The sequence below is a fragment of the Bacillus rossius genome, chromosome 2 (assembly GCF_032445375.1).
Source record: "Bacillus rossius redtenbacheri isolate Brsri chromosome 2, Brsri_v3, whole genome shotgun sequence".
NCBI classification, from domain to species: domain Eukaryota; kingdom Metazoa; phylum Arthropoda; class Insecta; order Phasmatodea; family Bacillidae; genus Bacillus; species Bacillus rossius.
In genome coordinates, this window is record NC_086331.1 from 121,887,944 (window position 1) to 121,915,749 (window position 27,806).

Consider the following 27,806-nt stretch of genomic DNA (forward strand, 5'->3'; position numbering starts at 1 on the left):
GCTAAATCATAACTTATGTTGTTTCTGGAGTAAACAATTCAATTGTAAAACATGCCACAAAGTCCAAAATACAACAAACAAAATAATAAATGCTCAAGATGGACATGCATAGGAGTCACGTGGTTGCCATCGTGCAATGCTAAGAAACTGACGCCGTCCCCGCTACCTCTGAGTATTTAGACGTGATTTTGTTCAGTTCATGATCTCAGGGAAGGTTCGGCCTTGTGGCTAGAGGTAGGGGTCAACGCAGTAGGGCCCCCCGAGCTGTTGAGGCCACTCGGGACGCCTGAATAATAACACAAAACTTCTTCAGATAGTTCGTGAATTTAATACAGCACAGCCCAATACATGGTGCTGCCCATTCTGGCCGTAACGGTTTGCCCGACGCGACTAGTCACACGCGCAGCTCACTTCCTCAGTGGCGGCTCACGATTCTTATGCGCGTGAGGGGCAGACTCGTTTACGTGATGCGAAAGTTACAAAAGACACTCTGACATGGCACACGATATTTTGAAGCACAATACACTACACTAATACCTAGCTCTGGATTAAGTTTGGTGGCGCACTGCCGTACGACGGTGATACATAAGCCCTGACATGACGAATTACACTTAGGCGAACAACCATTCCACTAATACATTACACTTGATAAACTGGGCTAGCAGCACGTAGGCCCGTGTCTCCGGCGACTCTACGTGGTGTCTAGGTGTGTCCCAGGGACTGAATCGTTATTAAGTCTGATAGCACGTGTCGCCTGCTGGCTGCCCCGTGCGGGCCAAAACTAAATAGCCGGTAGGCTAGGTTGGGCGTGAAGCGCCGACGTGAAACCACATAATCTCCCCACAGTACTTACGTATGACGTGGAACACTCATCTTGAGCACTGATTGAATTAAGTTAAGTACCTCATGGTAAATTTAGGCCGACCGCGGAACTGTACAAAAGGTTGAAAAGAAATTACACTATGGAAAACTACATGTCGGTGAATGCAAAGTTTGAAGGTTCCGCGTTGCGCGCAGGCTGCCGGCCTCGTTGAGCTCTCGAAGGACACTAGCGGTGTCGCCGCGCGCGACCCCCCTCCCCCGCCAGCCCTCCCGCGGAAACGTGTGAATTTCGCGGGAAACTGAACCGGCCAGGTTCGGGACAAATCGCACATTGAAACATGATTTTGCAAAGACTTAATTATTAATTAATAAAAAATAATGTTTAATAAAATCCTGTGGAAAAACATAATTATAACAATTTGTTGTAGTGCGGCGGAAGGATATGCCACACCCGGCCGGATCCTTGCGCCGGTGTAGCACTCGTTGTATGGCGTTCGCCTCGTCGCACGAACTGCACTTTGCTGCGCGCACGGGCGCGTTCGGTGCACACGCTTTTGCGAGACGTTGATGAGGCATAGCGGTCTATGCGACAGAGGAGCATTGGCGGTCGGCGTCAAATGCCCCCCCTTCTCTGAGACCGCTATGTGCATCAACGCCTCGCTTCACACGCTGAGCACTTCACTGACGTTCGCCGCACTGCGAGCCCTACACTACGCGGCGGAGTGGTGGTGTGTTGTGATGTAAACATTCTGCCCTGAATACCTCTCCCACTCAATGAATGATAAGGGGTTACGCCCTGACCCGTGTCCTTTCCCCCCCTGGGACTGGGCAGCGACGTGCGCCTCTTCTAGCTCAATATGGTGACAAGTGGGTGGGGGGGTCAGTGTGGTCGGGGTGTGGCAGGGTGGTGGAATGGATGACGTGGGCGGGGGGAATGATAGGGGTCCGGCCACAAGTGTTGGCACCCCTGGATCGCCCCTTACGGGTCGCGCCCGGGTGGAGTAGCTCGACGGGGACCTGGACCACTCGTAATCCGCCAGGTAGGCCGGGGGTCGGCGGGCCCTCTGTGGTCGTGTGGTGGGGACTGTGCTGGTAGGGGTCTCCACTGTGCAGAGTGTGGTAGGTCCCCTCGTGTCCGGTTGGGTGGTCGGGCAGCTCGCCTCCACGGCGGGGACAGGAGCGAACTCTACCGGCTCGCTGTCGTCCGCGCAGCACGTCCTGACCGGGGCCCGACGTCTGCGGGTGGGGCGCCTATCCCTACTGTCCGGCTCCTCCTCCCCCTCCTCGGGCTCGTCCACGGACACCCGGAACGTGGCGTCCGCCAGGCTGAGGTCCAGCGGCCACAGTGGCTCGTCGTCCTCCTCCTCACAGACCTCCTCCCCCTCCTCGTCAGGAAACCAGACCAACGGATTCCCCACCTCCTCGGGGACGTGCGGAACTGTGGCCAGCGGCACCGGGGACCTGCTCGGGGTGTGCCGGAGGTCGGGTTGGTTGCACTCATGTGCCTGATCAGGGCTACCCACGTCTGTGTCTCCCGTGTGCATGTCCCCCCGGGTGGTGGGTTCAGGTGCTGCTCCTTCCCGCGGCGTATCTGTGGCTTCCTGGAGTGTTGGGAATGGTGAAGAGGGGGTCGTTGGGCCAACTCTGACCCCGTGCGCGACTACGCGCAGGTCGTCCCGGTGCACTTTAGCGGGCCGCCCCCTTGGCGTCCGGACCGCATAGGATGAGGGGCCCGTCCTCCACAGGACCTCCCGCGGCTCCGACCATCGGGGCGCCAACCCCGCACAAAAGTTACGCGCCCCGGACGACAAGTGGTGCTGCCTGACATATACCAGCTGACCTGGCTGGATGGGGGGTGGGGGGTGACTAGTCATGGGCGTGTGGGCCGCCAGGAATTGGGCCTGCCGTTGTCTGGCGTGCTCCCTCCCCTCCTCATGATTGGGGCGCGCCACCGTGCCCATGGCAACATCGGCCACCCTGCTTTCCCCGGGCAAAGCCAAGTTCTTCCCGTACAGAAGCTCGGCAGGGGAATGACCGGTGACAGCGTTGGTGCGGCGCCGGAGGCAATACAACAGCTTCGGCAGGTGGACGTCCCATTTGGAGTGGTCGTCCCCCAACCTCAGCCGCAGCTGCGCCTTGACCTCCTGGTTGCGCCTCTCAGTGGGGTTGGCCTGGGGATGGTAAATGGGGGTGGTGTGGTGGTCGAGACCCCAACGGCGACAGTCAGCTCTCCAGCGCCTCCCGCTGAACTGACAGCCGTTGTCCGTCAACAGCACGCGCGCGAAACCATACCGCGGGAATATCTCGTGGTCCAGCAGGGCGGCTATGGTTCCGGCGCGCACGTTGGACACCGGGAAGGCCTCGACCCACCGGGTGAAAATGTCTGTGATGACGACCAAGAACCTCCTTCCCCGGGTGGTCCGCGGGTAGGGCCCCATTATGTCCAGGGCCAGGGTGTGAAACGGGTCGCGGGGCCGTCGGGGGCGCTGCTGCTCCACCCCGTCAGACCGCCTCGTCTTCCTCTGCTGGCACTGCTGGCAGCGCCGCACCAGGTCCCGTACGTCCCGCGTCACCCCCGGCCAATGGAAGGTCTTACGGATGTCTAACTGGGTTTGGTGCGCACCTGGGTGTCCCGCCAGCTCGTGCGTGTGGTGGAAGCCCATGACCTGCTCGCGGGCACCGAGCGGCACATGAAGGCGCCAGGCGTCCATGTCCCCTGGTACCCGGGTCTCCAACACCCCGTCCACGCACCTGTGGTAGGGGTGAACCTGCTCCCCACATGACCGCACCTCGGCCTGTGTGGGGTCGTCTGTCCGCTGGGCCTGTTTCACGAATTCCACTAATCCGCTCAGGGTCTCCACAGGCAAGACGGCGGGATGATCGGGGGCCCTTGGGATGTGGAATAAAGTTGCGGGCGCCTCCCCTGGAGTGACCGGCGGCGAGACTCCCCCTGGCGGCAACAGCCCCTCCCAGTCCTGGTCATCCTGAAACGTGTTGTGTGGGTCGGGATGGCGCAACAACTCGTCGGCGAACTGGTTGTCCCGTCCAGGGACGTGCTCGACCGCGAAGTCGAAGTTCTGGAGCATCAACGCCCACCTCGTGAACTTCGACTTGCGGCCCCGGGCGGAGTCCAGCCAGCGGAGACACTGGCTGTCCGTCCGCAGCGTGAACCGGCGGCCCTCCAGGTGGTGGCGGTAGCGGCGCATAGCCCAAACGACGGCCATGCACTCCTGCTCGTTCACATGGTACCGCCGTTCGGGCTGGCCGAACTTGGCGCTGGCGTACTCCACCACCCGGCGCACGCCTTTGTCCCCCACCTGGTATAGGACGGCCCCCATCCCCTCCTGACTGGCGTCTGTCTGAAGGAACAGGGGAAGGTCAGGCTGCAGACGGGCGAGCTGGTGGCACTCGCGGAACTGCCGTTTCACCGCATCCAGGGCGGCGTCCGCTTCGCTGGTCCACTGAAACCGGAGCTTGGGTGACAGCAAGTCCGTCATCGGGGCGGTGACGCTGGCAAAATGCGGAATGAACGAGCGCAGCCAGTTGAGAAGGCCCATCAACTTCTGCAGCTGCTTGCGGGTTCGAGGGGCGGGTTTGGACTCAATAAGGTTCAGGTGCTTTGGCAGAGGGCGGCAACCCTCCGCGTCCACCATGTGCCCTAGGTACTCCAGTTCAGCCGCGCCCACGTGGCATTTCTGGGGGGCACACGTGAGGCCGTGTCTGGCCAGCCGCTCAAGGACCAGGCCGAGGTGCCGGGCGTGGTCCTCCCACGACCGTGACCAGATGATGACGTCATCCAGGTACGCGGCGGCGAACTCGCCCGCGTACCCGTCTAACACACGCACCATCATGGCCTGGAAGGTCGCGGGGGCGTCCATCAGCCCGAACGGCATGGCACAGAACTGGAAACGCCGGCCGTCAGGGGCAGTGAACGCGGTCTTCGGGCGGTCCTCTGGACGTACCGGCACCTGCCAGTACCCGGACTTGAGGTCCAGGGACGTGAAGATGCGGGCGTCGCCCAGCCCCGCCAAAGCGTCTGTTATGTTGATGAGCGGTGGTGGGGCGGGTATGGTTACTGAATTGACTGGTTTGAAATTCACACAAAAACGCATGGAGCCATCTTTCTTGTTCGCCATGACAATCTGGCAGTTGTATGGCGACTCACTGGGTTCGATGACTCCATCGCGTAACATTTCCGTGATCTGGGTCTGGATGACGTGCCTTTCAGTGGGTCCGAACCCGTATGGTTTTACGAACTGGGGTTGGTGAGGTCGGGTGGGGATGGTGTGTTCCGTGGTTGTGGTACGGCGGAGCATATCTGTGGCCGCAAACACCTGTGGCTGTTGAGACAAGACATTGTTTATGAGCTCTACATGGGCAGCGGGCACACCGTTCCTCAAGTCCGCGAGCGTGATGGGTGTCCCCTGCTCGGCGGGTGGCCGATAGCCCAGGCTGTAAACTGTGCGCCGCTCGTGGTGGCCAACGTGCAACCTCCCCTCCCTGACTTCCACAGTGGCGTCCTCCTGCGCCAGCCAAGGCAGACCTAGGATCAGCGTCTCCCGTAGTCCCTCTACTACTAGTGCTGTTGTGTGACTAACATGGTCCCTGATGGAGAGGGTGATGTTCGAGCGGCCGACAATACGCGCTGTCGCCCCCTGCGTCGCTAACTGTACCTCCTCCGCCCCTGAGTCAATGTCCCGTACGCTCGAGCATTGAGCCGACACATACGTGTGGCTGGCGGCCGTGTCGACAAGAGCATGCACTGGCCGTCCATCCATCCTGACGGGAATCCGGAGTAAATGCCCCGCCCCAGGTCCCAACTGCCCTAATTGTAACGACTCACCACACTGCTCCCGGGGCGCTGCCGCTGCCGTCAGGCGGTCCGCAGGTGCTGCCGGTGTCGCCGGGGCCACCTGGTGTCCGGTGCGGCTCGCCGACGACCCGGTGCAGGCCGCTGACGAGTCGGGTGCGCCGCGCCCGTCCGTCCTGACGGGGCGTGCCGGTGTGTCCGCGGACACCGCAGGTGCTGCCGGTGTCGCCGGGGCCACCTGGTGTCCGGTGCGGCTCGCCGACGACCCGGTGCAGGCCGCTGACGAGTCGGGTGCGCCGCGCCCGTCCGTCCTGACGGGGCGCGCCGGGGTGACAGTGGAGGCCGGGCTAGGGTTCCAGGGACAGTGGCCAGCCATGGCACTACCCCCTAGCGGGCGTTTCCCGACGTGGGGCCGCCCGTTCCACGGGCTTGCCAGACAGCTGCCCGCGTGGGACAGACGTCGTGCCAGTGGTACCGCTCCTCACGGCAGTACTTGCAGCGCGGAGCCCCCTGGTTTGGTGCCCCGGTGTTCTCCCTGGGTGCGGTACTTCGGGACGGCTGCTCCCCCTGTTGCCTCGGCACTGGCTCCACGTACGGTACCAGAGCCCTGGAGACCTCGGGGGCCGCCAACATCGGTGGCGACGCACCTGGCCGTCGGGTGGGCGGCTCGCGGCTGCGACGGACAACTTGCACGTCGCGCTCCACCTCGTTCGCCAACCGCACGAACGTCTCCAGTCCCTTGTCGGTGGCGGCCCTAAGGAATGGCCGCAGTTCGGGCAGCATCAGCTGGACGACTACCCCTAGCATGCTGCTGTCGTCCTCCCCTTCCGCCAGCCGTCGGTGGAGCCGCGCCTTAGACCTGATGAAGGCCTCCGCGCTCTCCCCCGCCTCCTGAGGCCGGCAGAACAGTGACTGTTGACACCGGGCCCGGGCACGGGCGTCGTTGAAACGCTCCTCCAGTCCGTTGGCGAAGTCACCCCACTCCATGCCGTATTCTCCGGCTGTGGTCCACCAGTCAAGGGCACACCCCCTCAGCTGCTCGCACGCCTTCTCCGTCCACTCATCTGTAGGCACCGCGTATCGTGCCAGCCTGTCTCGGCATGTCCGCAGGAACTTTGCGGGGTCCTCGTGCTCCTGCCCTCCGAACTCCGGCAGCTTGAGGGTGCCGCCGGGGCGCGGTGCGACAGGGGCCGCCGGCGTCGCTGACGGTCTGTCCAGCGCGAGCTCGCACGCGCGGCACATGAATAGCCCATTCCGGAAGTTAAGGAACTCCCGGGCCTCGGTGCACGAGCGGTGCCTCACGGTGCCACACTGGTGGCAGAACGCCACCTCATCGGGCCGCCAATGACATCCCCTCGCGCCGCACTGAATTGTAGACGTCGGCCCTGATTTTCTGTCGTCAAAGTCTGTTTTGTGCTTCCTATCTGTGTCGCAGGTACAGGTGGCGAAAACCCCTGCCGCGGCATGATTTATTGGCAACCCTGGCAGAAGGCATGCGTGGCATACCCCTTCCATGTCTATCTTTACCGCTCCGTCACGGCTCATGTTCGTGCTCCTGTTCGGCGCGTAGCAGCTGCGCAGCTGCGCCACCTGATCCGTGTGCGAGGCGCGCGGACTTCCGCTCCCACAGCCGTTATCTCGTCTGGCGTGTAACTTGACGCGCGCCTATCGCCAGGTGCCCGCTCCTTTGGCTGTCTGCGCGTCGCGTCCGTTTCCGCGCGATTCCCGACTTCCTACGCGAGCCCTTACTGGTACACTAATTTGAAGTATAAAATTTGAAAAATTTGAGAAAAAATTTGAAAAATTTGAAACAAAATTTGGAAATTAATTTTTAGAAAATGAAAGCCACACTAGTCGGGCGCCAATTTGACGCCGTCCCCGCTACCTCTGAGTATTTAGACGTGATTTTGTTCAGTTCGTGATCTCAGGGAAGGTTCGGCCTTGTGGCTAGAGGTAGGGGTCAACGCAGTAGGGCCCCCCAAGCTGTTGAGGCCACTCGGGACGCCTGAATAATAACACAAAACTTCTTCAGATAGTTCGTGAATTTAATACAGCACAGCCCAATACATGGTGCTGCCCGTTCTGGCCGTAACGGTTTGCCCGACGCGACTAGTCACACGCGCAGCTCACTTCCTCAGTGGCGGCTCACGATTCTTATGCGCGTGAGGGGCAGACTCGTTTACGTGATGCGAAAGTTACAAAAGACACTCTGACATGGCACACGATATTTTGAAGCACAATACACTACACTAATACCTAGCTCTGGATTAAGTTTGGTGGCGCACTGCCGTACGACGGTGATACATAAGCCCTGACATGACGAATTACACTTAGGCGAACAACCATTCCACTAATACATTACACTTGATAAACTGGGCTAGCAGCACGTAGGCCCGTGTCTCCGGCGACTCTACGTGGTGTCTAGGTGTGTCCCAGGGACTGAATCGTTATTAAGTCTGATAGCACGTGTCGCCTGCTGGCTGCCCCGTGCGGGCCAAAACTAAATAGCCGGTAGGCTAGGTTGGGCGTGAAGCGCCGACGTGAAACCACATAATCTCCCCACAGTACTTACGTATGACGTGGAACACTCATCTTGAGCACTGATTGAATTAAGTTAAGTACCTCATGGTAAATTTAGGCCGACCGCGGAACTGTACAAAAGGTTGAAAAGAAATTACACTATGGAAAACTACATGTCGGTGAATGCAAAGTTTGAAGGTTCCGCGTTGCGCGCAGGCTGCCGGCCTCGTTGAGCTCTCGAAGGACACTAGCGGTGTCGCCGCGCGCGACCCCCCTCCCCCGCCAGCCCTCCCGCGGAAACGTGTGAATTTCGCGGGAAACTGAACCGGCCAGGTTCGGGACAAATCGCACATTGAAACATGATTTTGCAAAGACTTAATTATTAATTAATAAAAAATAATGTTTAATAAAATCCTGTGGAAAAACATAATTATAACAATTTGTTGTAGTGCGGCGGAAGGATATGCCACACCCGGCCGGATCCTTGCGCCGGTGTAGCACTCGTTGTATGGCGTTCGCCTCGTCGCACGAACTGCACTTTGCTGCGCGCACGGGCGCGTTCGGTGCACACGCTTTTGCGAGACGTTGATGAGGCATAGCGGTCTATGCGACAGAGGAGCATTGGCGGTCGGCGTCAAAACATTTTGTTACACCAAAGTTTAGGACGCATACAGCGACGTTGCTAACATTATGAAGACTCAAATATTACACATTAATTGAATTGATATATTACTGTCACGCATGGCAATAAGCACCTACAGTACAATAACTTAAAACCATGGCCTAAGGTTGGGGACTTGACGAGCAAGCCGGAAGATGTGGGAAGGCTACTATAATGAGGCAGACACAGAGGAGGGAAACAACACATTCCTGGGGGCAATATGATCACAGAACTCAAATGTCTTTACAAAGTAATCAGGTGGCTTGCTTCAATTTAAATAGTGGTATGTTAATATGGTTTTATGTTCATTAATAATTTAAAATGTAATTGTTTAAACATCATAAATTATATTTTATTCTAATTAATTTAGTGTATATTTCCCGGAATTGAATGTTAAAGTGTTAATGATTGAGAAAATTCACTCCAGACCAAGATTTTATAAAGATTTTTAAAGTTATAAAAAACATTTGTGACAAATATTTTTTTTTATTTAGACAATATAATAAATCCTATCCATCTTGGAGGAATGAAGGACACTGCTCATGAAGTGACTTACAATTGCTGATGTCCAAGTGGAAATGGTACTCATCAGCTTGGCATTATGACTATAACACTACAGCTGTTACTTTTTGGTGACAGTCCCAGTAGCGTGCGAGTTTGAGGTGTGTGAACATGGTCGTGTTTGTTGCAGATACCGACAATGGCAATGTGTGGCGTATATCCGTGGTGATGATCGGCAAGTTCTTCATATCGGGATCGTTTGCCATCATCTTCAACTACACGGCTGAGATGTTTCCCACGGTGGTGCGCAACACGTCCATCGGTGTGGGCAGCATGTGTGCACGCCTCAGCAGTGCCATGACGCCTCTCATCACGCTGCTGGTGCGTGCTTACTCCGCCTTTTTCTCGTGCTTACTCCGCCTTTTTCTCGTGCTTACTCCGCCTTTTTCTCGTGCTTACTCCGCCTTTTTCTCGTGCTTACTCCACCTTTTTCTCGTGCTTACTCCGCCTTTTTCTTTTTCTAGTGCTTACTCCACCTTTTTCTCGTGCTTACTCCGTCTTTTTCTCGTGCTTACTCCACCTTTTTCTCTCCACTGGATGCACACACATCACTCTGTGTACACTATGTCAAACTGGCAAAAAGTCAGTGAACAAATTATCTAAGCTACACCAGTTTTGAATGATGACTTTGACCCATGCCCTAAACGTGTACCTTCATTAAGATTTTATAAATTTTGAACACTGTGAATATTTGGATACTATTTTATGGCTTGCCAGATACGAACGACCAACTGCTGCTCGTATCCCAGGGAGTGATGGTTCCACATGGCTGGATAGGAGTTGTCCTTTAGTGTGACAATACCCACCAGAACTGTCAAGCTGTCAGCTTTGGGAATGCCCTTATCTTAATGGTGACATCACCTTTCCTCCCTACCAGGTTGTTGCGACATCGCTGTGTGGTTTGAAAGTAGAGCATTCTCGTTCAGTCAGGTTCATTATGCTTGGCGTGGACTTATCACGCAAGTGCTCGCTACCTCAAACCTCCTGAGTTTTAGCTGATAAGACTATGCTCTTGCTCAATTTTATTTACATGTGTCATACTGAGTTAGCAAAATTATTCTTTCAGCTGTTTTATTCAAAAATATTGAAAAAAGGGTTTTCTTCTTCTTCAATGATTTTGCAATAATCAATTTATTTTTGAAATAACTGTGGCAAAATTTTGATTCAAACGTTTACTGGTTTACCAATTAATTCCAAAACATTTAGAGAACAATCTCATACAATTTTTAAACAAAAAAAAGCTGAACACAATTTTCATATATTTCAATAGTTTTGTTCACAATAATTATTACCTAGAAATATTATTCAACATTTTACATATGAATAAAAAAACTTAAATACAAATAGTATTTACAAACTGAAAGTTTGTCTCACACCATAATTTAGTCGGTATATACAACAGTGAAATTTCATACAAAATGCAGACCTAAGGGAAATCAACACAGATATGTAAAGTTTTTAAGATATCAGCAAAGTACAGCTTTGTTCACATTGACTTGAGGTTGATAATAATATGCAAGCAGGCAAATGTGAGATACTACGTGCTATGAAATTGCTCCTGTTGATGTGCTCTTCACTCAAAACGAAGCACTTTTATACAAATAAATGTTATCACTTTCATTGGCAGGAGACAAAAATGATATAATTCAACCCTACATCACACGGAGTTGACAGGTGGACTGATAAGCGATGCTATGTGTCTTATTTTTAGAGCGATGAGGGAAATGGAAACAGCTGGAAAAAAATAGCCAAGGCAGGAAGGGTGGTTGCGGAAGCAAGGGAGGAGCTTTACTGCGCTAATAGGCACACAACACATGCAATGACAACTACTACCAGCACCAATTTTATTAAACGTTTATCATAAATATCTGTTTTAAATTTGAAGTTATAATTAGCTGTAGAATCTTATAAAATTTAATTGTATAAAAAATATTCAAATTTTGTTTTCATATTTTATATTAAATGATAATAATTTAAAAAATTAAAAATGGCGTAGGGCTGCCCCCCTCCCCGGACCCAGGGGTCCACCCAGCCCCACCCTTGTGGGGGCCATGATAATGGCATGGAATACCACTATATCGAAATCCCAACTGATCACAACATTCAAATTTTGGAAAATGCTATGTACAGTTTTAAAACACCATATTAGGAAATTATTCGTGTTTCTGTTATAGTTGGGGCCCATGACGCGTTGCCAAAATTCAGTGTCCTCACACAACCCTTTAAATACTAGTGGGGTATATATTATATGACCCAGTAGAGGTTCTAGAATTTATAATGGGTTATTTTTGCCTCATAGTGTAAGGTAAATCATGTTTATCAGTCAATTTGGTGTTTATTAAAATTTTTATGGTGTCAGAATTGCACTCAGGAAGCAATATGGCTGATGTTAGGCACAGTATGAGTGTGTAATTTTTTAAGAGTGCAATATCATGGCTTTCAATAGATATACAAGGTAAACTAACTATTAGCACAGTTTTTTTTTAATCATATTTAGGTCTTATGTTGTATTGTAAGATAATACATTTTCAGTTCCTTTCGGCATATATGTTATTGTAATGATTGCATGTGGGACACATTTGTCCCACTATGCGGCGGCTCCAGTAAGACGTTTTGAGAAGGTCCATTGTGCAACAAAAAAAAAGGATGCATATCATAGATTGGCCTTTGGAATATTTAAAATTCATGATCTCTAATACTGTACTTAAAAAGAGTAATACAACGTTTTTGTGAGATAGGTTTAACACATGAATTGAACTATTTAAGTAAACATTAATGTACCTCAAAATATACAATTCGGGGATTCGGGCTCAGGAGGTGCTGGCACCCCTATCACCTCCCCTCCGGAGCCACACTTGGTCGCACTAGGTATTTTATTGGCTCGGAAATATTCCATCAGTCCTAATGAATGCATTTTCATATTTGTTACAGGAGGCATGGTTTAAATCCTGAAGAGATAAATGAGCTTCTTATGAAGGATTCAGATGATGATATCTCAGCCAGAGCTGAGGATGATCCAGATTACAGGCAGGAAATTAATCTGATTCAAATAGCAAAGAAACAGGGTCTTCATCATCTTGGGAGGATGAAACTGTACCAAAGAAACTATCAACTGATTCACCAACAGCTAGCAGCATTCCTGTGTCCAAATTAGGTGGCATATATACGTATCAAATCCTTCAGGTAAAAAAAAAAGTGGCAGTACAACACCACTGAGTAATAATGATACTATGATATAGTCAAATGTAGTTAACAACTTTTAGCCAAGACAAACTATCCCACCTTTGCGAGACTGTGATGCGTAAGCAAACATGATTCAAAGCTCTTCAGAATTGCAAGTATTCATGAAATTGTTTCCAAATGTTTGTTCGTATTTATTGCTCAGTGCGAAAAGAAGAGGTTAGGAATTCTCGAATTGATTTAAAAAAAAAAAGCTAGATAAGGGTGAGACCATGATAGCTCTTGGTTGTTTTTTTGTTATGTCTTGTAATCAGCTTCCTCATTTTTCTCATTATTAGTCTTAAAATGCTTTATTAGGAAACGAGGCATTAAAATGCAATTGCCAGAGATCAGTGCATGTTATTGTTTCAAAGTTACATTACAATGAACCAGAAAAAACAGACAATGACAGTAAACTGTATTACATAGAAGAATTAACCTCCTATTTGAAAAATACATTTCAAAAATACAGAACAGATATTGCTGTACAAAGCATCAATGAGTCAATAACCAAATTCAAGGGTCGATCATTGCTACAACAATACACTCCATTGAAGTTGGTAAAGAAAGGGATCAAGTTATGGCTAAGATGTTACTCTTTGACCAGTTACATGTATGATTTCAATGTTTATTGTGGCAAAAAGAACATACTTACAGATGGTACACTAAGAGAGAGATTTGTTACTAGGTTGGCAGAAACAATTTCTACTTCTGATACTGCTTTGTGTTTGATAGATTTTTTTTTTAGATCAGTGCATCTGATGGACACTTTTTTCTATGCAGCAGTTGGAACTGTAATAAAGACAAGAAAAAATGTGCCAAAAATTCTTGAAATTTCATCAGCTTTACAAAATTCATCAAGTTCTTTGGCAATAAAGTGGCCCAAAGAAAGTATTAGTTCTTAATAACTGTCATACCAATACCAAAATAACTATGAAACGAACTCAAAAAAATGGTACACAAATTAATGTGAATGCCCTGAAGCAGCAGTAGCTTTCTCTAACAAGTATATCGGAAGTGTAGATATTGCTGATCAGGCGGCAACATTGTATGACCATGATGGAAAATCTGCAAAATGATGGAAGAAAATATTTTATAAGCTGCTAATCAGCATGGATTTTTTTAAGAGGTCAGGAGAAGCAAGATTCCATTTATTTAGTTTCTTGTCATTACAGCAGAAGGCATGATTGCTTTTAGAAGAGAAAGAGTTCAAACAAGACATAAAAGATCCAGTGGTTGTCCATCAAAAAGATTCAAAACCACCAATGTAGGTGATCACCAGAAATACAAGACGGTGGTGTTACTACTGCTCAAAACAGAAAATTGAAACAAGAGCGAAAACACTCTGATAGTTATTTGAATTGATTCCCCGCAAATTTGTTTTATTCCATATCACACTAAACTAAAATCAGAACTTTAAACATTAAAAAGTATGAGGGAGGGGGGGGGGGGGGTTTGCAGCTTTTACTATACTCACAAGAGAGAAAATAACCACATTGCAAATATATCAGAGATAGTTTGGCTTACTCCATACACAAATCGTAAAATATTGTTGTAGCCTATAGAAAATGTACAATAACTTGTATTATATTTATTTCCTAATTGACACATTCAGATGGATATTTTTATTCACAGCAAATTGTGTTAGTCTTCAATAATAGAAGAGGCAACGTGAATACGAAAACAATGTTTGAAATGTAAATTGCTTTACTGCAAAATATTGGTTTTATTCCTTAACATTACTGATTGTAATATTGAATTATGTTTTTGCAAACACAGTATGTAATTATTAAAATTTGTACTATATACATATGTTTATGTTTATATTCTGGTTAGCATATAAATATGCCATCACCCATGGTCTCGTGCTATAGACCCAGGAAGGGCCTAGTGAATGGTGGCTCTCATGAGGCGTAATAATGTCCAGGAGACGCCAGACAAGTTTTTAGTTGTTGTGGGTCATCAGCCCCAGCGTGCTACACTAAGTGTGTGGCCGAAGTTGCATACAATAAATACACTACAGGTCACTGGCCAGTGACCGCTTAAAGCGGAACTGCAAGATGTACAGAGTCTGGAGGACTGCGGTGTGACGTAGGTTCTGATCACAATAAAAAAAACACTGAGCGATGGTGTGAAAGTGATGTTACAAATAATTACAATTACTAACATTAATCCCTGATCACTGTTAAATTATGTTAGTCACAAATACAAAGAAAACACTGATCACTGAACATCTGGCTCTTAGAGACGTGGCGATTAACACTTTAACAAGTGTGACCAAGCAGAGGACCCCTGAACACATGTGCCATGTGGGCACGATACAAAGCCCACCGCAAGAGTTCTCTGGCGAATTAAATTTAAATAAAGTTAGAGTTGCACATTTCACCTGTGGGCTTAATTTGATCGCCTTGCGGCTGAGTCTGTATTATAGCCTTGACCACACCTCGTGGTCAAGCTACGAGAAAATTATGTAATAATCTAAAGATCTCCTGGTGGGAAATAGATAAATTAGTTAAAGCGGCCGGTGTGTTATATCCAGGTCGATTGGGGCCGGCCGCGGAGATGTAGTCTTAACTATTGCAGCCACTTCAGTGATGACAAAAGTCTTCAGTGAAGACTCCACGGTGTGCGAACATGTCCAGCCCAGGCTCAGGGTAAAAGCCAACTGGACAAGCCCCTAATAGCAACCAGACCGCTAGGGTCGTCTTCGCGCGTAAAGTGTGTAGGGAACAGTAGTCGAGCTAGGCCATGTTTTAAAATGTAGTCGCACATTGAACAATGTTTATTTAATTATTTATGATCAAAAATGAATATAGATAGTTATGCATATATATATGGACCTAAATAGATTCAAGGGCAAATAACTAGTTACTCTAGTTAGAACTCCATGTAAACAAGTTCTTTGACATCACCACATAAATCATTCTCTTTAAATGTTTTGTGTTGTAATGCCTACAGAGAAGTATCAAACATTGTTTTATGGAAATAAGAAGGCAAAAAATCATGATTCATCCATATTTCTGTTGAACAGCTTTAAAACATTAATTTGTTTGGTTGTCAAGTGTAAAAATGCTGCTTTCAGGCACTTCAACCATTGTTATTAAACTATATTTTAAGCTTTCTTATGATTGTACACTCACAATGCAATAATATTCAGAATTCAATTTCTCTACATGTGTACATTTCTTGTTATTATTATGTGGCAAACTATGTGCTGCTACGCTTACCAGGTACCTATAACACTGTAAGAAGGTGTACTTAAAAGTGTATGCAGTTACTATCTTTAAACACTGCATGCTGGTTACTCAATTTAATGTGACCAAAATTAGGAAGTTCCTGTATTGATATTAACTGGGGTTCATATTATAGACAGAACAAAAATGTCTATGAAATTAATAAACAAAAGACTTTATGAATTGTTTGCAGAATGTGAATACGTACAAGTATTTACACACTTTGCATAACACACAACAAACACAAACATAAACATGTCTCTTTGAAAAATGCTTAAAAAATTATTATAGTATTTAAGAATACCATTGGTCAATAACAAGTTATCTAAACTGTATCATCCTTAATCTTGTTAATAATCAGGATTGAGGTTTAAAAACACAACAGTTTATAATGGTATTTGTGGTTGCTGTGTTTCAGTGCATATTTCAGAATTAAAAAAACTGCACAACACAGTCAAATCGATAATTTTTTCTGTAATTAATGGCTCCGGCTGATTAGTTTCAGTGGTGAGCATGATATCATTCTTGTCAGGACCCCTGAGTTGTGAGTGTTCACTAGTTTAGTTATGTCATGTTTAGATGAGATGAGTGGAGACAAGAAGGCTGTCTGTCGCATCTCCTGCGCGACCGCTCTGAGCCACACATTCGCCACCCGACAGCCATGCACTCGACAAAGAATATGCCAACAAAAATCTTACATTTATAACCAAACTCTCAAAAAATATACTGCTTTTAAATCGGACATTACAATGAAACACCTGTTTATAAAAATTATTTAACTTATATCAAGAAAATTTAACTTAAATAACAACTGCATTGCACTCCAGGCAAAACTATCTAATTTAAAACAACAATCCCCCAACTCCCTGAAAGTTACGAAAATTTAAAAGGTCACAAAGAGGACTTTAAGTTAATAATTTGAAAAGAAATACAAAAGGTACATGATGCGAGAACTGTAGATGATATTAATTGTGGCACTGGTGGATGTTGCAGGATAGCCTTGACAAGACGCTGCCTTCCCTTATTTTTGCAAGCACAGCTATTCTGTCGGGCTTGTTGTCTCTGCTGCTGCCGGAAACCCTGAACCAGCCCATGCCTCAGACCCTCGCTGACGGCGAGAAGTTTGGCAACGGAGACACTGCCTTCAGTGCTTGCTGCAAGCGTAGGAAGCTTCACTGCGAGACTCAAGACGTACAGCTCGCAAGTGCTCAGTAGCAGTGCAGCCAGCGCAGCTAATTTCTCTACTTGTTCACGTGCCTACTCTTGTTGCTGACATCCGGATGGCATTTTTCAGCGCATGTCTGTCTAGAAGCAATACCGAGTGAGTCTAGAACAGTCTCTTGTGGGAATGACTCTTTACAAGCAAAATAAATACTTCAATTCAGTGAAGTAAATATTTTAAAGAAATATTAATACACAGCGATTAAGGATTACAATTTTTTTTTTGTGTTTTTTCAACCACTCTTATTTAAATAAATATAAATTTACTAACATAAAATAACATTCAATTATATTTATTTTGAGAGTTCGTGTTTTTGAACAGTTTAATATCTTGCCATTAACATTGTAAAAGTTATTCATAGATGATTATCTTGGACGAAATTTGAAAGATTGTTAATTCATATTTATTTATTTGAACAAACTAGATTTGTTTTTAGTTGTTTATGAGAGCTTATACTTAATATATTGTTTTAGCTGCAGGGAGAAATAAAGAAAAAAAACAACTATCTCAGGTTACAATTTAATGTGTAGACAGTTGTGATAAAGGTTGATTTTCAAAGAATTTAGACTTTATACTTTAAGCAAAAGATTAAATAAACTAAATTTATATTTTTAATGTGTGTGCAAGTATGTCATTGAAGTACTGTATGAAACAAAAAAAGTTTCCAAGAGGGCACTATCTTTAATTCTAGGTGTTGCTGCCAGAGGGCACCATCTTAAATTTAAAAAAAAACTTGTTATGTAGTGCCATTGTCAGCCATTTTTCATTCCAACTGAAACTTCCAGAGGGCACCACAGAATGACTGTCTCATCTACTAAAGAGCACCACATTAAAATTTCAAAAAAAGTAGTTTCCAAAGGGTGCCATTTTTAAATTTCAAAAATTATTAGCAAGACTTGACCAGTAGGAAGAGCCATTTTGGACTTGCACCGAGTGCATAACGAAAGCCTTTAATACGCTCCAGCCCCGCCATCTTGTATGGAGAAGTGTGGGCATGATACACCTATGGATTCATTCGTTTACATGCATAGAGTGCACCAAGAAAACCCTTTTATGTGCTATACCTAGGGCCAATGAAAAATGGTAAATAAAAAAGGCCCATTTCTGTGAATAAAAAGAGTTATTTCGGTGCCAAATTTCGGTGAAAAAAAAATAGTTTAGTTAGAAAAAATAACTATTTCGTCATTATAATTTTATACACATGTATATGTTTGATGGAATAATTGTTTTATTTGGTCGAAATTTATCAAAAACAATATTTGAAGTACATTCACATCTAAAATTTAGCACGCTGCATTTGTAATTAAAATTCTCAAGATTACATACAAAAAAATCGGAAACTGATCATAAACGTTAGTGGCTCAAGTCCATTTTGACTACCTATCTCTGAAAATCAGCTATTATATATTTCCTGCAAACTAGTCCCCCCCAAAACACTGTACTTATTCAACAGTACAGAGTATTGTTTTTTTTTTTGTTTACTTTTTCATCGCCTCAACTGCGTGTGCGGTATTTGTTCATGTATATGTTGGCACTCTTGGCCGGCATTTATTTTCGTGTATTGCCGTGACAACTACGAAAATAAATAGTCGCCTCGGCTAGGACGCCCAAATACAACAAATAGCATTTTGAAAGTTATGATTTGATTGGCTAATATGGAAGTGACGCTATTTTTCTGGACTGCGTTTGGCCGATTCAGAGAAAGGAACGAAGATTGAGTTAAGGCCTATCAACGATTGCGTCACCAGACGCATTTGCGGTCGGCAAAATAATGTCATTTTTGCCGTTTTATGGCCTTCTACGTCTCGTAGGAACGTGTGCGACGACGGAGACTGAGTAGGCGTACGTCTGGATGTAATAATTTTCATTCGTGAAATATATGGTTCTAGAGTAACTTGACGCTTAGTTCCAGAACCCGATGCTTTGTTCACCTTGTGCGATGCTCGAAATTTACAGTGTTTTCACACGTGTATTTTATTTTCCAGTCGACTTGCACATTACAGAACTTGCACATCATGATGCCTTTTTCTTTACTGATTACGTAAAATCCTTCAGCTCTTTCGAAAACACAACTTTCGGCATTTTATACGTTTATCCAGTGACCACGGTAATATGACCAAAATGACACAAAAACTTTCAACGGAAAACGGTCATAGATGCGGAAGAGAGACATATTGCATCCACTCGGAAATAAAGAACTTAAACTCGACAGACACGCACTCGTGAAAACAAAATCATAGAACATTTCGACACTCGTAACTACCAACGCCATCTGTGATTTGTCCACTAGTAGCTAAAGTGATAATGTTTATTGCCACGCACTACTCTATGGGTGCTAGAGAAAAACAAAAGCAAAGATGGCGTCTCACATATAACCTCTTGGAATAATAAACGTTTTGTGCAAGTTCCAGAATGATTCAACGTGATTTTTCGCGATAAAAAAGGTTAATTTCGCGCGAATATCGCGATTTCGTCATATTTCGTGAAAAACTACGGATTTCGCGCATCACAGCAAATTTCGTTAAAACGAAATGCAGTATATTAACGTCTTATCACTACCAAGTAAGGTTATTTGTATTACACATCATGTGCAAGTGATTTTTTTAAAATTTCGCGATTTCGTCATTAACGAAATTTGACTACCCCTAGTACCTCCCAACATCTTAGATCGAATAAGGCGCCATCTTGGATGGAATGGTGCAGACATGGTGCCTAATGATATGTTCCTTTACGTAGATCAAAAGCATGCAGGAGATGCATAAGTTTCATCTTACTTCTTGGTTAACGTACTGTGCCATTTTAAAATTTATATTTCAATAAAGTTATATTGCGTCTCTCCTTTTGTAGTATGTTGTTTATTAAATAATTTATAGTCTTATAGTGCAGTCTCACTCTCTCCATTTGTAATACTTTGTTTATTTAATAGTTTATAGTCTAATAGTGTGTGTAGACTCTTTTTCTCTAAGTGATGGAAGACAATTTGCAAGAAGTGGTAAAGAGACTGTAGTTCCATCCTGATGAAACCTTGTACATGACCTTACGTGTTGCAGATCAGTAATGTTAGTGAAATAATGTATGTGACAAGGGGATTCATTGGATTCATTTTTAATATTCTATTTCATTGAAGTGTGTTTATTTTCCGGTGACATTTGGTGTGGGATGGCGTCCGAAGGGACACAGACCAGAGGGGCTGGCCACCATCTCATCGTCCTCCATCACAAGTGCAGGTGGCAGCAGGGGCGTAGCCCGGGGGGGGAGGGGGGGTTTAGGGGTTCAACCCCCCCCCCCTTAGCTCCAAATCTTTAATTAATTTCTTATTCATCACTCAAACAAATTTCATATTAACATTAATAAAAATTTTACCATTACAATATTTAAATTTAAGAACCGAAAACTGCTAAAATAGAACTATTTTACACCTTAAAATCCAAATTTTCCCGGGGGAGAACCCCAGGACCCCCCGCTGTAATACGGGGGGGGGGGGGGGGGGGAAGGCATGCTTAACACTCCCCATACACAAATCCTGGCTACGCCACTGGGTGGCAGTGTGTACGCACCATCTTATGGGCTGCCTCCTTCTTTGTGGAAGATGTGAGGGAGACCATGCTGCATCCACCCTCCTCCCTTGGTAACATGTGCCTGGGGACGACCCCTCTCCATAGAGGAGCAGCCGGGCTACCATCTCACCTCCCTACACTGCCCAGTGCTGGATTAATATTGTGTCTTTTGGTGTTTTAAAAAATGAAAATGATTAAAAAAAATTACAATAAATATTATAATTTTTTCCAAAATAATTTAGAAAAAAAAGTTTAAATTCAGTGTGGTGGTTGTTGCCTACATTATTTAAATAAGCCATTCTGCTATGTATGTATGTTTTTGCCGGTAATATTAACTGGCAGCTACAAGGAATTTAATACTTTGCGGCTCGCAGGCCTGAGGAAACGGCTCGTCTGTTAATAATGTCTTAGTGGTAAAAGTCTTGTTATGTCTGTTTTAGCTAGTAATATTAATTGGCAGTTAAAAGGAACTTTAATACTTTGTTAACTCTGCTATGTTTGTTACTTTTAGCTGCTTTGTGAAAAATTTGGTAGCTACACGTAACTCTGTAGCTCGCAGGCAGGGCTGCGGCAGCCATCGTGCCGCGTCTGGCCCTTCTACACGGGCTTGCTAATGGCCCCAGCACAATCACGTCTCCGTGCTTGCGCAGCTATGCTGGCTGTTTGAGAAAGTTTAACACTATAATAATGGAAAAAATATGTATGACTATAGCAATTAATTGTTAATGCCTCTAGAGATTATATACATACATATCAAAATAATACCTAATACTATAAAGAGCTTTTTTAATATTACTGCAAAGTGCAAACACATTATGCCTTCGCTTATTTTTAAAAATAGCATACATAAATATTTTTTAATAAGAGGAGGAATACTTAAAAATAAATGAAGACCTTTATGTTTTAATAATATAGGTACACCATTTTTTATAAATAATAAGTATGATTACTTAAAATGAAAATAATTACTTTACTTATATATTTTTTTAATAAGTATGAAGGAATACTGAAAAAGTAACTGAAAACTACACAGTAAGTATGTCAAACCAAGATGAGATCTTTAGTGTTTAAGAATGTGTTTAAAATTTGGCAGCACTATAAAAAAGATGGTGGTGTTTGAATTTGACTCTAGTACAAAAGATGGCGGTTTCTAGCAGCAGACAGTATTTTTTTTTATTTTACATTTGATGCCAGTACACAAGATGGCGGCCTACTGCAGACAACTGTATTTTTAAATTTGGCAACAGTACACAAGATGGCGGTCCTAGCAGCTGACTGTATTTTATAATTTAAATTTAGCTATATAAACCTGGTGTGTGTGTGTGTATTTTTTAAATTTGAATATGCTGCCAGTAACTAGCACTATAAAAAATATGGCGGACTTTGGCTTAAAACTTGGCGTACCTCTGGGGTTTGAATTTGGGGCCACCAACTATATATTCTTTATTTAGTTCTTTCTCGCCCAACAGTCACCCTGGTCTAGTGGCTAGCGTGTTGGCCAACCAATTTGTGTCCCCGGGTTGAGGGACACAACGCACTCCACACCAATGCTCCACACAACGCTCCCTAGCTTCCGAAATAAGAACCAAGATGACAGCTGCCAGCCACGATGTCAACAGTAGACAGTTCCACGCCATGTGACAAAACCACCTGAAGAGCCGCGACGTGGCTGGGCAGCCACACCTAACTCCAGACACGTGGTGCCACGCCCATCTCTGGAACCCTAAAGCACTATCTGTTGCTTTGTTTACTCCGGTCCCAGTATTCCCCCGTTTACTCTACTGGAACCTATTTCAATTCCTACGGATACTTAAAAGTAAGGGGGAGTCTGGCGTGACCTTTAACAAGCAACCGCAGGCTTTTACTGGGCACATTTCTGCCTTTCTGTTTGGTGAGCACACACCTCTTGCCCTTTGTCATAATTTTTGAAATTGATTTGTGAAAATGGGGTTCAAGTGTGTTTTTTTAATTGCAACAGCATGTTTCATAGTTATTGCTAAGTTTTTCCTACATGATACTTTAAAAATGTTGTAAAACATACCCTGAATATTTTTTAAAAAAATTGATCACCTACTAAGAAAAATTAAACACACACAACCCCAACTGCATGCAGTTTCTCTTTTTTCAAGAGAATCAGAACAAGATATCTGATAAAATTTGTGGCTCCTCCTGACTGTTAAATTGACAGGGAATAAGATGTGATACAGCGTTCCCCCAAGACAATTCCCAAACCATTTTATTCTATCAATTTATATTTTTGAAATTATTACATAAAATATAAATATCTTACTTTTTTAAACACTAGTAAATGCAGTGAAATAAATAAAATAACATTCAATAAAAACCCTAGTAACATAATTCTTGCAAGTTGAACTACTGTACTTACTCGCATAATGTCCGCAGTAATTTGGCTACATTAAAAAAAAAAAAAATAAAAAAAATGGGTTGCGGACATTGAGGTGAAGTCTGAAAAAAAAAAAAAATTCCTCAAAATTTTACATGTTTTGTGTAGAGTAAAAAGTTCTCTCATAATTAGTTTACTAGTACCCTGATTTTACGCATACTCACGGTTCCGCGGATTGCATTAGTAAAATCGCTGCTTCGTAAAATTGGCACCCTTACCTCAGCCCAGTTGAAAAATAATTAACGGCGGCACACTACTTCGCAGAGCGCTGGTGACTGGCGACCCTCCGCAGCGGACGTGAGAAATGTGACAGGTGTCGAGATAATTGGGTGCCTGTGATTAGTGGAAGATGCCACGCATTTTTTCTTTTCTCACTCGCGTGTGTGCTTTTACGTTCAGAAGCCGCAGCCAGCATACACAAAATAAACACTTTGCGTGAAAAGATATTTTTTAATCTTTCATTGAGATGGCCACTAACGGCACGGGGCAGATGTCTATGTCTGCATTAGCCTCCCTCCCTGTCCCTTGCCCACTGTGTGTGTAAAAAATGTTACCGGCAGACGTCTGTGCATGCGAGTCCCCTCCTGCCCTGCTTGACTGAAGTGAAGGAGTGCAGAGCGTGGAAAAGGCTGAGCAGGAATTTTTAACAAAAACAAAGCAGAGCACCGTCTTCCTGACATGTAAGAATTTATGTATGTCTATTCTGTTACAGCTGACGTTTTCTTTACGTTGCGTATCATATCTTACATGAAAACAAAATTAAAGCCTCAGCAAACGCGATGTTAGATAAACATGTTGATAAATTTACATACATTAAAAATTACTACCTAACTTAGGTACCTAAAAAAATTGACACTGTAGTAGCACTTAGAAAATTTCTACTAGGTAGTCTGCATTTTAACAACACTTTATGCCACAAAAAAAAAAAAAAGACAGTGACTAAAGAATGCAGCAGTCTTGCTCAACAAAGCAGTTCTATTCGACTTCAGACTCGTCGCTATCACCGTCCTCTGTATCGCTGCTCCTGTCGTCATCACTATCTTCCCAAATAGCATCATCTTCCATCCCGTCGAGAGCAACGGTGATGCCAGTCTTTTTAAAGCTTTTCCATCCCGTTACTGTGCCTTTCAGGGGTGGCCAAGGTTGCTTTGTCTGGTGCGGACTTTATGCGGATTTAAAAAAATTCCATTTCAAGTATTTAAAAAGAAATGTGCGGACATTATGCAATTAAATACGGTACTGTCTTGTAACACAGTGAAAAATGTCTAGTTGGCTTCTAAGCATCAAACAACATTTCCTCTGAATATGAAAGATGAAAGAAAGCTTTGTCTACAATGATACTGCGCTGTTTTTTTTTTTAGTTATAACAATTTTCTTGCCATTATCAACAGTCATTCAGATGGGACATACATGTATTGCATTTTTATAACAAATGTTTGTATGAATTTTAGGGTTTTTGGTAAAAACATAAATTTTTCACTTTTTTTTTTTAAAAAATTTGAGAATCCATTTGATAGAACTTTGAATACTCCCAAATTAACATTTAAAAATGAACTTACATAAAGTTATATGATAATCTGAGTTTGAAAGTTGCAGGTTGTGAAAAATATCCTCAAATATAACCAACACTGAAAATTATACAAATCTATATTGATATTGAATTCTCTATGCTGAGTTTTGTCTATTTCCAGCAAACTTTCCAATGAAAAGTATTTATTCTGTATCTACAGTTCTATGGAATTTTTATCCTATTTTTGTGAACTTACATTTTTTTTTTTTTAACATGTTCAAGATTTTTTTTTTGTTTATTAACAATTGCAACTAAGAGACATACTGTAACCAGCATATTTCATGGTAATCAACCTGTGCTGTTATTGCTACTGTTCATTTAGTATGTTATTATAGCTTGGCCTTTAAAAGAAGTAAGGCCTCTGATGAAATATTAAGGATCATTATGAAATGGAAGAAAAAAAATCACAAGAGAAAACTAGTGATTCATTAACCAATTTTGTTGTTTTTCTTAGGCGTTTAATTTCCAGTCAACTTTAGAGGTTAGGTACTTTTATTCCCGAGCTAAAAATTTTGAGGTTAGTTTGACCCTAAAGCAAAGACCACATATGTTGTTTACCTGCAGGTTAGAGGTTATACTTGTACACCAAGCCTCCAGCAACTGAATAATACTCCACAATCTTTAAAATAAGCTTTATAACCTATTTGTTTCCTTCTCACACAGCTGCAATAATTAGCTTACTACCAAGTAAAATCTTAGAAAGCTCAACATTTTGCTTTCCTTAGCATAAGGTACAGTTATACCATTTTTATTAGAATAAAGTATATGCATATATCATTTTGTTGAGCAGTGCATTACTTTATAATACTGATACTAGTAACAAGCTGTAGTGCCACTGATTATCTTAAAAAATGAAAAAGTCAATTTTTGGGTAAAAATGGATGTAAATGTGCAAAATTGTTAGGAAAAAATACCACTTTTAGCTTTAAAAAAAAAAAAAAACACCACTTTAAGCTGAATATAACACCAATTTGTGCCAAAAAATAAAAACACAAAAGCACATCTCTTGTCATTAGTAAGGTTTCACTTCAGAAAATAATACTAAAAGTCCAACCTTAGAACATGACAAATGTTTGTAACACAAAAATAATATAAACTACATGAGAAAATTTCATACCTTGATTTTATCAAAGAGTCCGCAGTTACAGATATACAACAAAATTCATCCAACACAAATGCTCAGGTAATTTAAGTACCGGTACATTGTAAAAATATTCTTACTTACAAATTTTTATAAAATCTTCTACATTTTATCAAAAACATCACACAAATAATATTTCACCGGGTTCTCAGGTTCTCATAGCAGATATAGTTTAGAGGAAAAAAATAGTTTTTATGCTTTCAGAACTTGATAAGAAAAAAAATGGAATAATGTCATTAAATATCATTTGGAAAGTTGGTTTTCAATACCAAACAACAAACATAGATGTAATAAAGAAACTGCTCAACAAATAACAATTTTTCCATGAATTTCATGCTTACAAAATATTACAATTACTGTTCTTTCTTAAATGGGAAAGATTCTTGACTACATCAATGTTACTTTTTGCTGGAGAGGAATGCTTCTATCTTCACTGAGCTGTAAAAATTAAATCACATTTAAAAATGCATAAACAATTTGGTGCTTGGAAGACACTTATGCACACTTAAAGGCTATGACAGCACAAACACTTTCACTGGTGACAAAACTCATCATTGCTTTTTTTTTTTTTCATTTTGAATGGCAGCATGAAATGGGCATTGTTAGTTTTCATATGAAAATAATGTAAAAATCTAACCAAAAGTTGAGATAAAAAAAACTTCGCTAAAAATTTATTTGTTTGCTTTGGACATTTTTTTAAAAGCATCTAAGAGACTCATTAATTAAGTTGCTCTACAAACAAATATTACAATAGTACAGGGCTGCCACCACTTTGAAAACAATATCCTTGATTGAAATGTGAAATATCCTGTAATATCCTTGTTTTCAATACAAAATATCCTGTAAAATCCTGTACATTAAAAAATACAAAAAAATATGCAATTTTTATGAAAATTACTCGATCATAATGTACGTGAATTCTGCCATATTCTTCCTAGAAGAGATATACAACAAAGCATTTAGCATTGGCAATTCAAGATATGACCTGTGCCCTGTCTTGATAATGTTGAGCTTACTAAATACCTTTCTACCCCTGCATTACTGTGTGGAAGGATAAGTATTGCTTGCCTTTGCAAGTTTACAAAGCAGTGGAAAACATGTTTTCCCATTATTTTCATACTGTGACACTTAATGCCAGGCCTGCCACCAAATTAGGTTCCTAAACTCTCTTTACAGCATTTAAAAATCCTGTAAAATTTATAGCCGTAATTGACATATTTAAATTGCATTCCAAAACATAATTAAAAAAAAAAATCAAATAAATGTAAAAAATGTTTAAGATTTGCCACTTACATTACAAAACTAATAGTTGGTATCACAATAAAATGAAAAGTAATTTAAAAATTTCTCTTCAGTATAGGCTTTGGTGCTTTTATTTACAAACTATAAATACATCCATACAACTGAAGTTATTTACAAGTTTAAAAAAACAAATGTATTTCACATCATTAACTAGCTACTTTTTCATGTTCTGTGCTCTTTTCCGCATCTCGTCAGTGGACTTGAAAGCCAGACCTGCAGATGTTTTCATTGTGCAATGCAACAGCGCATTTAACATTGGTGATTCCATTGACGATCTGTGAACAGTTTTAACCATCTTGAGATTGCTGAAAACCCTTTCCACAGCAGATTTTCTCCAGTTGCAGCACCACTCAAAGCCATTACTTTGTACAGATGAGTTTCAACAATCTCAGATGGAAAGAACCTTCCTAACACTAACACCTGCCTAGTGACTGTCAGTTGATTCATCAATCATCAGTGTGGAAAATTGTGTTTTTATTGCATAGGTAACATAATCTGCAGCTGATGTACCCAAAGATTGAATAATTATCTGGCTAGTTTTATTGCAAGAACAATGAAATTTTCTTGCGATTTCACTATCTGGAAACATTTGCGGGATAAGTTTCGTGAAATTATCACCGAGTTTCACAGATAAATTGTTTTCACAAACGAAGTTCGCCCATAACAGTTCCGCATCAATTATTTTGTTTGGTTTGGTTACAAAACTTGTCAAAGAACAACTCTGATCAGCAGCTCGTTGGTTTTTCGCATGAACGTATGTCTTCAAGCCGCCCTTTGTCACGTT

General features: G+C 43.5%; 2 protein-coding genes across 5 annotated transcripts in view; one reads left to right on the forward strand and one right to left on the reverse strand.

Moving 5' to 3' along the window:
- The window catches only part of LOC134529722 (organic cation transporter protein), a 98,010-nt gene extending 80,347 nt beyond the window's left edge, over positions 1-17,663 (forward strand). For 2 of the 3 annotated variants that reach the window (XM_063364104.1, XM_063364103.1), the window contains exons 9-10: positions 9,505-9,695; positions 16,820-17,663. In XM_063364104.1, coding sequence (XP_063220174.1) covers positions 9,505-9,695; positions 16,820-17,041 — 413 coding nt within the window. In that variant the 3' untranslated portion in view covers positions 17,042-17,663. Of the gene's footprint in view, positions 1-9,504; positions 9,696-12,305; positions 12,436-16,819 lie in introns of those variants that run through there. The other variant, XM_063364105.1, reaches the window with a different exon arrangement.
- Positions 17,664-25,196: 7,533 nt separating this feature from the next.
- The window catches only part of LOC134529717 (ATP-dependent helicase brm-like), a 127,073-nt gene continuing 124,463 nt past the window's right edge, over positions 25,197-27,806 (reverse strand). For both annotated transcript variants that reach the window (XM_063364090.1, XM_063364089.1), the window contains exon 27: positions 25,197-26,158. In XM_063364090.1, coding sequence (XP_063220160.1) covers positions 26,108-26,158 — 51 coding nt within the window. In that variant the 3' untranslated portion in view covers positions 25,197-26,107. The remainder of the gene's footprint in view (positions 26,159-27,806) is intronic.